The 11858-nt window shown below is 35.3% G+C and overlaps 1 protein-coding gene across 1 annotated transcript; it reads right to left on the reverse strand.

Annotated features, from left to right (window-relative positions):
• Positions 1-8531: 8531 nt before the first annotated feature.
• Positions 8532-9065, reverse strand: LOC130815620 (uncharacterized). The gene has a single exon (XM_057682110.1). It carries the CDS (start codon positions 9063-9065, stop codon positions 8532-8534), a length of 534 nt encoding a protein of 177 aa, XP_057538093.1.
• Positions 9066-11858: the final 2793 nt, after the last annotated feature.

The raw sequence follows: 11858 nt of genomic DNA on the forward strand, positions 1-11858 counted from the left end.
GGTTCATCTTCATCTAAATTTAAATATAAAGACATACTCAGATATATACCACAATATATAAATAAATAATAATTTAAAATTTAATCAATTTGAAAAATAAAATTATAAAACTAATCGATAGTTTGGAAATTGACTCGCGTTTACCACGAGCTTGTCTTTGTTGTTGTTGTTGTAGTTGTTCTTCATGTGATCTTGTTGATGACCGTCGAGAATTATGTATCCCAATAGGGGTCGTTGGTTCCTCTTCTTGTTCTTCTTCTTCATCAATTTGTATTTGTCTTTCCACTTCTTCTGCATAATTGTGTAATTCTTGGTCGTACCCTTCTGGATAATTTGGTTCATAATTATAATTACTAATCGAAACTGTTGTTGATACCGACGGAGTTGAAGTGGCCTTTCTTTTGGAATTAGAACCTCCCAATGATTTTGCCACTTTAGTAACTTTGTTAGAGGCTTTTTTCAAAAAAGAAAACATGATAATATTGAAATAATAATAGAATTAAAAAATAAATAAATAAATAAATAATAGACTAATTATGTAATTAACTAAATTAAGAAATAATTAAAAAACTAATTATGTAATTAAGAGAGTAATTGCGTAATTAAGTAATTAAGTAGAGAGAGTAAGTAGAGAGAGTAGGAGAAGAGATGAGGTGTGAATGAAAATGATTGAAAGTGATGGGTATTTATAGAGAAAATTGCAACGGCTAGAAACGGCTAGTTAACGGCTAGTTTTTCACGGTTCCGGTTCCATGGAACCGCTGGGCCGGTTCACCCGGACCGGTCCCGGTTCCAGTTCCATGGAACCGTTGGACCGGTTCACTCGGACCGGTTCCGGTCCAACCCGCGGTTCTTAGGTCCGGTTCATGCAATTTTTTTCCGGTGGTTTCACGGTTCCGACAACTTTTTTTCCGGCGGTTTCACGGTTCCGCGGTTCGGGCCGGTTCGGAACCTGTCGCAAATGGTTCCGGTTCCAAGCGGTTCGGGACCGGTTCGGTTCCGGGTAACCCGCCCCGTGGCCATCCCTACTTATACCTGACGCTCAATATTCCACTTTAAATGAGGGTTGGTAGTCCTGACACCCGTCGTTCCACTTCTGGTTTATGTGTTTTAATTGGTGATAATTTGGTCTCTTGGTCTACTAAGCGCCAACGTACGGTTTCTTAGTCCAGTGCTAAGGCCTAATATCGTGGTGTTGCCAATGTTGTTTCTGAGATTTGCTGGATTCGTAACTTACTTCTTGAGCTTCATTGTCCTATTCCAACTACAACTCTTGTTTATTGTGATAATGTTAGTGCTGTCTATTTGTCGGGCAACCCTGTTCATCATCAACGCACTAAGCACATTAAAATTGACATTCATTTTGTTCGTGAAAAAGTTCAACATGGTTATGTTCGCGTTCTTGACGTTCCATCTCGATATCAGATTGCCAACATTTTTACCAAGGGTCTACCACAAATTCTTTTTGATGATTTTCGCTACAGTCTCAATGTTCGCAAACCTCCCGGTTCGACTGCAAAGGTGTAATAGAATAAAATATTTTGTATATTTTGTAAAATCTTCTTATTTGATAATTATTTTGTATTTATTTAGTTTCCTAAAACTATGGATTCACTTTTGTATTTATTCTCCAAATGATGAAATGAAAACGCAAAGAATTATTTCTACCAAGTCTAACCTAGCTAAATTAAATTATAACCGCTCAAAATCAATCGTACACTCGAATGTAAAGCTCTATTCGCACCCGGCTGCCTATCTTAATATCCCTAATCAATCTCCTAAGTCCTAAGTCGTATCTGTCGGCAATGCAGAATATGAGAGGAGGTGGTGGTCTTATTTAAAAAGATGCAAGCGATTGATCTCGACCAGGCAGAAAGCAAATTCAATTGATTACCAGAATTCAACACTACTGTGAGTCTGCGATATGATTGGGTATTTAACAACCTGGAACCTCTTAAATTGCCAAGAATCTTACCAAATACAATCCTATTCCTACTACTCCACCAGAATAATATAAAACAATAAAATTTCAGGGAGTATTATTATTCAAGAATTGCGGCTGTCGACACAAAAAATTAAAATACACTTTTGTAGGAACTTAGAAAATGAAATTGGCAATTTTGAATAACAAACAAGTAGCAAAGGCAATCTAAGTGGGGATATTTGGTAGATTCTCCTTTCTATCTTTTTATTTTGTGAACAATAATTAGTGTCGGGAAAAGTTGGGAGGAGAATGTTCCTTAAATTTTGTGATTTTAGTCGGTGAAGTAGGTTTTGCACTAAATTAATAATAATATAATACTTCTTTGGAATTAGACTTTGTGTATTTTTTCAAAATTTTGTATATAATTGGAAAAGTATGATCTTGACTCTTCTTTGTTTGTGCAAAACGATAAAGATACAAAACAAACTAGGTTATATGTACTAATAAATAAATAAAATCATGAAAAATTAAGTATTTTTTTAAATTTGCAATCATTAGAGTTAGAGATTATAATAATAATAATAACAATGAGCCAAGTAAAAAAAAGTGGAATTAGAATAATATATAAATGTTATCGAATCCAGATTCTACTTGGACTCGTCTAAAGAAGTAGAATTGAATTGGTAAGATCAAATTGTAGAATTATACAATTCCAAAAATAAAATTTAATATGCTAAATGTTTAGTGCATATCTATATTAATTACTCATTTTTAAAGTTTAACCTTGTGAATTCAAGTTTTTTTTAGTAATTTCTTATGAATTAAATGAAAAACAATATAAAAATTAGTTTAAAATGAAATATGGATAAAAGTCTTTATTATTTTTAAACTATGGTTATGGATCTTTGAAACATGTATGAGTTGTAACACCATGGCCCATCAGACTGCCGGTGACTATCTATAGAGACTAAAGACTGACCCTACAAACCAATGTAAGTCTTTTCAGCGCACTTTAGCCTCACTCGTGCGCACCCGAAAAAACTTTTTAGGAGGTCACCCATCCTAAGATTACTCCCCACCATGCACGCTTAACTGTGAAATTCTTAGAAAATGGGATCTCATAAAAAGAAGATGCACAGGTTGATATAAGTAGTCTTTCAATCCTTTCTAAAGCTAAATCTAGGGTATCACACTCAACCCCACTTAGGAATACAACGTCTTCGTTGGATCATAGTTTCAAGATCTTTGCTCCCGCTTGGTGCACTGAAAACATGACAGTCATGGTCACAGGGTTGCTCTAATATCACTTGTAACACCCTGACCCCTCGGGCCACTGGTGACCATCCATAGAGACTGAAGATTGACCCTACAGACCATACAAGTCTTTCCAGCGCAGTTTGGCCTCACTCATGCGCACCCGGAAAAACATCCCAGATACCACCCATCCTAAGATTGCTCCACCAAGCACGCTTACAGTGGAGTTATTAGCAAATGGGCTCCCATAAAAAGAATATGCGTTGTTGATATGAGAATTCTATTAATCCTTTCTAAAGTTACATTTATGGTATCACTGTATGTATGTAAAAGAAATTAGCAAAAGATAGTACATATCAAAAATTAATAATAATTGAGTCTAAATTTAATGAATCGGTTCGTTATATGTACCAACAAATAAACGTGTTATGATTCTACCTCTTAAAATTTTATTTCAATTAGAATCATAAGATTCGACCAACACTACAATTCTACCTACAATTTGAATGGCTATCTTATTTTGGAATCGTAAAATTATAGAATCGTAAATTAAAATTGCGATTTTAATAGTGTGAACATTACTAGTATACATAAATATAGAACAATTTTACATAGATAGTATTATGAAGTGCATAATATTTTAAAACAAACCCTTTTAAAAGTGTCAAAGAACATAAGTTACTACCAAAAAAAAAGTTACATCCATCTATGTTTATGAATATATTTAGGCACGCTAGTTAAATAAAAGTAGGGTTTATTGTGGTTACTCGCTATCTAGTGCATTCTAAGAAAAACACTTAGTTTTATTATTCCGAATTGCATATTATATATATATATATATATATATATATATATATATATATATATATATATATATATATGTATATATATATATATATATGTATATATATATATATATATATGTATATATATATATATATATGTATATATATATATATATGTATATATATATATATATATGTATATATATATATATATATGTATATATATATATATATATATATGTATATATATATATATATATGTATATATATATATATATATATATATATATATATATATATATATATATATATATATATATATATATATATATATATATATATATATATATATATATATGTGGTGTAACAAATAGTATTCCAACATGTAACATAAGATGTAGCTTTAGAAATCACTTATTATTTTTCCATTAATAATATATAAAATCATAAATAAATGGATTAGAATGGACGGTTAAAAAATACTCTTAACTTGACTTATCTCTTTAATAATTTTGTTTTACTATATCTAGCATGATATATCTTGAAATGGTTTTGTGTACGTGGTCGAAAATCTCAATTAGTTCCTACTTAAGAAAATGTTGAGGTTGCATTAACATTTATTGATATTTTTTGGGTGTAAAAAATTAAAATTAATTCTTTAGTTTTAAAACTCATGTACAAAAATTCTTATCTGATCTGTTCAATTATGTTACATCTATTTCATTATGTTTTTGCAAGCCATTTTGTCGATTTGTGATAGGATAGGATGAAAGCGAAATATGGTAGTTTCAATTTAACTTTCCATTAATATAGTGAAATTATATAGTATTTATTATTAATAGAAATATTCTTCAAGAAATTATTCAGACAAGCCAAGGTGGTGCTTATAATATGCATTTACAAATAAATAAAAATCCACTTAACATGGCCCCCCAAAAGCACACAATCACCACAAATCATAATGCTAATATTGAAAGGGCCTACATGCCTTTTTGATCAATTTATCTCATTTTTATAATTATAAACTTTTATTGTTTTTTTGTTTTACATTCTTTTTCTAATTCTAATGTTTTAGTACTTTTATTTATCTAACATTTTAATCTATATGGTAAAAATAAATGCGAAAAAATTAGTTGTATGCTATATATTTGTCTCTATTATATGTTTCTCTCATTCAATATCATTTTTTATTGTTGTCTCGTCTCTTTTATTTTGTATTATTTTTATTTTTAGTAATGAAACTATCACTTTATTTTAATTTTATCCATACATACTAACTTGTTTTTAACATCATCCATAATTTTTTTTCTATTTTTATTTTTTTAAAATATCTATATTTTTGTAAAACACCTTACTTTCTTTTATGCCTTTTTGATGCTAAATCGAAGCCATATATAGGCGTAATTTTTTAGCACAAAACTCATTGATTTAAGTTATGTGGTTAAGACACGTATGTTTTAAAATAATAAAATCAAACATCATTAGAGATTAGACTAAGTAAAGATAATTTGCGGAACTTATTGCAACAAGTTTCTTGCTTTTTCCATAAAGCCATCATATCATTAATTATCATCATTATCACCTTGATTAAAATCAGTATATATAGTTTACTCAGAGTTGCTGGCTTTGTCCAGCCAAATTTATCCTATATAAGGGTTTGGTAGATAAACAAGAAATTTAAAAATTGGTAATTTATTGTGAATTAAATGAACAAAAAGTAAAATGTATATTTGGATTAAAATTAAAAATAGAGTGTGGATAATGATCAAATATAAAATTAAACTTTTATGGGACATTATTAAAAATATAAGTGGGCAGATTTGGTGAGAAACAAGGATATGTTTTCATGCTGTTAAATATACTACACCTTCTATTTTGTTTGAATGTATTATTTGCTTTTGAGTTATTATTTATCAATTACTTTTAATTTATATTTTTTAATCAATGTATTAAAATTTAAAATATAGTTCAATGACATTTTGTTTGATTTTTTTCTCAACATAAAGATTATTAATATCTATACTACAAAAAAACAACTTTCCGACACCCCAAAATAGTCGGTTCAGAATGGTCGAAATTTCATTTAAATAGGAAAACAATCGGAATTTTCCAGCTAATCATGGTTAATCGGAAATTCGACTACCAAGCTAGTCAAAATATAGTAGGGAATTTCCGACTAATTTCATACTAATAATTAGTCGGAAAACACTAGAATTTATACCAAAATGACAAGAAAAAATTTTTAAAAAATTTCTGACAACATTTCCGATCACCAGGTTGGTCGGAAAAAAGAAATGGCTAAATGAATGTGCCACGTCATACCCAGGTGGAACCCACATAGACATGGCACCCACGTCACGCCCATGTGTCAACCATTACGCACCCACATGGCACTCACGTGGCACCAAACACCTCAACAATCAAGTTACACACAAATGTCTTGGGGAAGAATCAAACCCAAAACCTTATGGATATTACATCCACACTCCAACCAGTAGGTCATCTATTGATTAGTAATATTGTAATTTATGTTATTGAACTTATACATAATTAACACTCCTTCCACTTAATTAGTGTATTATTATTATTATTATTATTTTTTATTTTATTTATTATTTTTTTATTTTTTGAGGAAATAATTTTTGTATTACCTAATCAAAAAAAGGGATACAAGGGACCAAACGCCCCTAGGGTTCCAGCTTACCTCCCTATGTTTGCATTAGTGTGAACACGGAGCCCACCTTCTAGGAAGGGTTTCAAAGTGTCACTCTTCATGTGCAAGAGAAGTAAGCAGAAAACCTCAAAAAAGCTATACATAAAGGCGAAGCCAGTAAGCGAAACTATCTATGTCAGGAGGACGTGCCCAACTTGACAAGACAAGATCAAGAGTCAAAGATAAAAACAAAACTTGCCTAACAACATCTTAACCCTAAGATATAGTGATCGAGGCCTAAGTCAGCAATTATCATGGAGGTGAGCACCGGACTTAAGAGCTGAAGACGAACCCAAGGATACAAGAAACATCAAGGGTAGACACAAGCTATAGGTGAGCTTCTCGCTGAGTCAGTTCTCAAGGACGCTAGAAATTTGAATTTTGTCTCCAAGGCGTCGATGACATTGTGCACCACCAACTTCATCATTGGTACTTTGTGGTTCCACACGGCTTCATTTCTTGTGCTCCAGATTGCGTAGATGAGGTTGCACAGAGTGGCCTCAAACTGTTTTCTTTTGTGGCGCCCTAGTTGATTCCTCTTGAGGGTATCTTCCAGAATCTCAATTTTGTTGTTGGACTCATACTGCTCCTTTAGACAGGCTACACATTCTTGACTAAAGCGATACTGGAAGAAAATATGGTTCACTGTTTCACTCTCCAATTCGCAGATCGGGCAATTTGTCAGAGTAGAAAACCCCAGCAAGCTTTAGGCGGTGCTTTGTTTTCAGTCGGTTGTTGAATGCTAACCAGCTATGAACCTGCTTGTAGGGGTGGTTAACCTATTCCAGACAATGTGGTTCCACCCGACTCTATTACCACCTTCCTTGATGTCATTGTAGACTTTTGTGATGGAGTATGTCGGTGTGTTCATCCATCTCAACAACTTCTCCTTGACCTTCCAAAGCTTCTTGATGACCCAACTAGAAGTGACGGGAGGGTTGAATAGTATCTAGTTGCCTCCTTTCGTGTACACTCCGTGGATTCATTTTACCCAGAGGGACTCATGGAAGGTGCTGATGTGCCAAGCTACTTTACCCACAACAGCTAGATTCCAGATCTTGGATTCCAAGTCCCCCTTCTTTCTTTGGTTTGCACACTTTCTCCTAGCTGATGTTTCCAAGGTTCTTGGACTCTACGGAACCAGACCAAAGGTTCAGATTGCATTTACTTGTCAGATGACCTTTTTGGGAAGGTTGACAACTTGGCACCAATAAGTAGTAATACTCATTAGGATGGGGTTCACTAGTTGGAGGCGAGCAGTGTAGGAAAGGTGTTTTGCATACCATACTCTGATTCGGCCAGTCATCTTATCTACTAAAAACTCACAGTCTATGGCTGAGTACCTTTTTGAGGTGAAGGGCATCCCAAGATACTTAACTGGAAGGCTCTCAAAGCTGTAGTCTACGGTTTGCTCAGCCTGGGCTCTGAACTCGTTGCTGACTCCTGCGAGGTAGATACCTGACTTGGAGCTGTTTTCTTTGAGGCTGGAACATGAGGAGAAGTAGCTGACTGTCTTGATCAGGATGCTAATAGATTGGAGGTCAACATTGTAGAACAACATTAGGTCATCTGCAAAAGCTAGGTGGTTGAGTTTGATTTTGCTACACCTAGGGTGAAATTTTAACTCTGGTTCTTCGCTAGCCAAATTGAGGGTTCTCGATGGGTATTCCATACCTATTACGAAAAGTAAAGGGGACATTGGGTCACCTTGTTTAACTCATCTTTTTGCTTGAAAATTGGACAAGGGGCTACCATTGATAACCAAGGAATACTGAGTGGAAGTAACACATGCCATGACTCTCTCTGTGAACTTCCTCGGAAAATTGAGTGCAGTTAGCATGTCATGAAGGAAATCCTAATCTAGTGTATCATAGGCTTTCCTGAGGTCAATCTTCAAGAGGAAACTGGGGGAACAGTTCTTCCAACCATTGTGCTTGACTATATCCTGATATAGGAAGATGTTGTGGAGAATGCTTTTCCCTTCAATAAAAGCTCCTTGCATGGGGCTTATAATGGATGGTTGCACATGTCGGAGTTTCCTGCTTATGAGCTTAGAGATACACTTATAGATAACATTGCAACAAGAGATTGGACAATATTCACCTGGGGTGTTCGGTGTGGCAACCTTTGGAATAAGGGTTATAGCTGTGGTATTCCAAGATTTTAGAAGAGTGGCATTGGCAAAAATGTCCCGAACTGCTTTTACAACATCTGATCCAACAATTTCCCATGCAGCCTTGTAAAAACAACTGTTGAAATCGTCCAAACCTGGTGCTTTGTCTTCTGGAATGCTCCACATGACACCTTTAATCTCGTCTGGGGTGAAGTTCAAATCAAGCAGATGCTGTTGGTCCTGGCTGAGAATAGGGCCACTATGTATCACATTCATGTTGATTCTCGCTAGTGGTGTGATTTTGGAGGTGAAGAACACTTATAGGTGCTGCACTTCCTGCGATGTTGGAGAGAATATTGGAAGTATTTGGTGTTTTCATCACTCATAGTGAGCCACTTCAGTTTACCTTTCTGTTTGAGGCCGGCTTCCCAGTCTACCTTTAATCTCCTGTAAGTCTCTAATTTCGAGCATTCAACATTAGCTCGGTGCTTGTGCCTTGGGTGTAGGTGGAGGTCCTCTTAGGCTTTTTACAGATCAACTTCAGCTTTGGCCAAATCACCTGCTTCTATGTTTTTGAATTTTGCTTTTCATACCTCCTTAATCAATTTGAGTTTTTGATCAAGGTGGTTTGACTTCCTTTGCAAGATAGTATTCCATGCTGTTCGGATGGTGTCCATGAACTCTCTGTGCTTTTCCCAGTGATTCAGGAATTTAAAAGGTTTTTCATGTTTAGGGGTGTCTAGGAATTGAACTAGCATCGGAGTGTGGTCAAAGTCCCCCTCTCGTAGGAAGCAGACTTCTGCTATGGGGACGGAGCACTCCCAAGCTGGATTTCCCAACACTCTATCAATCTTGCTAAGAACTCTGGCCTCTCCTCTTTGCTTGTTTGACCAAGTAAAAAACCGCCCTGTACTTTTCATGTCGTGGATGTTGCAACTCGCCATGCAACTTCGAAGAGGTTCAATTTCATGAAGACGTAGTTTTTCCCTACCCTCTCATTAAGATTAGCTATGCAGTTGAAATCTCCCATGACTAGCCAAGGTCCTGTCACGGTTGTTCCTATGTTCTCAAGCTCCGCAAGCATAATACCCCAGTCGTTCTTATCTGTAGCACCATAAAAAAAGAGCATTCAAAGCTATGACCCACTATAGGGTTAACATTCAAATGGATGATTTGGTTGCTAACGAACCGTATGTCTACATTCATTTCCTCGGGTTTCTAGGCTACTATAATCCTACCTCCTTTGTGGAGAGCTAGGTTATGCGTGATACACCAAGACGGACAAATTCTTTGGTAAAGGGCACCTATTCCTTGCTGCTTTACTTTCTTCTCCAGGAGGCTAAATATGCTTATGTTGTGGTTAGAGATAAAGCGGGCCACTTCAGCTTGCTTATTAGCCTTGTTTAATCCCCTAACGTTCCATGTGAGGATGCTATTCATGATCCTGGATGGGGTAAGCCCCCAGCGGTTTGATGGGAAGGATCTTATCCTGAGTTCTTTTGTTAGGTTGGTTACCTATATCGTCATCAACGAGCACTATGTAAGGATTAGACACTAGGAATTGATCACACAAATCAACTTGTTTGCCGTGCCAATTCACCTTTTTGTGTTCCAGTGCCTGAAATGACTCCCCCTGGATACTGTAGTCATGGTGCATTGACTCTCCGATTGGATATTCCCTTCTGGAGGTTATATTGCCATGATTTCACGGGACTCAAAATTGTCATGGTGATTGGTTTGTGCTTTGGTGTGATCTTATTGTCTTCCTTTCTTTACCCACTCTCTTCTTGGGGTTTCTTATGTATTGTATTCAAGGTTTCCTTTGGCTTGCAAGCACCTGATTGATGACCCAGCTGTTGACATTGGTGGCACCACAATGGTTTCCAGTTATATTTTACGGGTTGTTTAACCAGTTCATCATACTCATTTGTGAAGAACACCTCATCCGGTAGGCCCTTCCTAATGTCCGTTTCTATGAGGGCTCTAGCATACAATAGTCTATCCTTGTTCTTAGTTGCGTTGTCAATTTTGATTACATTTCCCAGAAGTCCGGCAATCTTCCTTGTGCATCTTTCTCCTCAATACTCCATTGGTAATGCAGGTAGGTGTACCCATATTGAAATGGTAGATAGGGCTTCTTTTTCCAAGGATATTTTGATTTTCCAAGGTTTCACCATGAAAGGTTCTTATCAAAAAGGATACCACTTATCTCACAAGCTTTATCTCTGGCTACTTTGTCACTCAATCGCACAATGAAGACACCTTTCCTAACCATACCAACTTTCTGCACATAAAGGTCTTTCCAAATACATTTCACATATCCATCAATAACATGTAATGGGGGATTGGCTCCTATGACATAGCATACTACAGCGGATTCCCAATATCTAATTTCACCCTCAATATTATCAAAGCTTATTTTAATGGTATTTATACCTTGAGAGTGTACTGGAATGGTATCCTCTGTTGTATTGAGCTGTGGAACCTGAGGCGCTGGTGAGACAGCAGGGGTCGCCACAGGAGACGGTGGTCTTTGCGAGGACATAAGAGGGGTCAGTAGAGTTGAGCAATTCGAAACCTGATTTGGTGTTCGTTGTGTGGTGCTCGCCTGAGGCAATGGTGAAGCTGATGATGGTAGTGGCTGATTCCGATCATTGGACGATGGTTGTATTACTATTATTATTATTATTATTATTATTATTATTATTATTATTATTATTGAATGTAGTATTAGTCGTAGCTATTAGTCTTAGTGTAATATTACTATGTAATTAGTCGTATTAATATTAATATATTATCAGTTGTATTAATATATAATGAGTCGTATTAGTGTATTATTAGCTTATTAGTATATAATTAGTCGTATTAATGTATTATTAGTCGTATTAGTGTAGTGTAAGTATCTTATTATTACTTGTATTAGTTTATAATTAATCGTATTAGAGTAGTATTATTATTAGTTGGAGTGAATTAATGACGAGAGATAAAATAATAATACACAAACAATAGGAGATTCAGTGAAGGAGAACTCCTAGGCACCTAAATGAAAATGAGCCTTCGGGCATGCCA

Source organism: Amaranthus tricolor, chromosome 6 (genome assembly GCF_026212465.1).
Source record: "Amaranthus tricolor cultivar Red isolate AtriRed21 chromosome 6, ASM2621246v1, whole genome shotgun sequence".
NCBI lineage: Eukaryota > Viridiplantae > Streptophyta > Magnoliopsida > Caryophyllales > Amaranthaceae > Amaranthus > Amaranthus tricolor.

Bases quoted from the DNA above. Each gene is read 5' to 3' on its own strand.
- LOC130815620 (XM_057682110.1), bottom strand. From the start codon at position 9,065: ATGAATGTGATACATAGTGGCCCTATTCTCAGCCAGGACCAACAGCAT.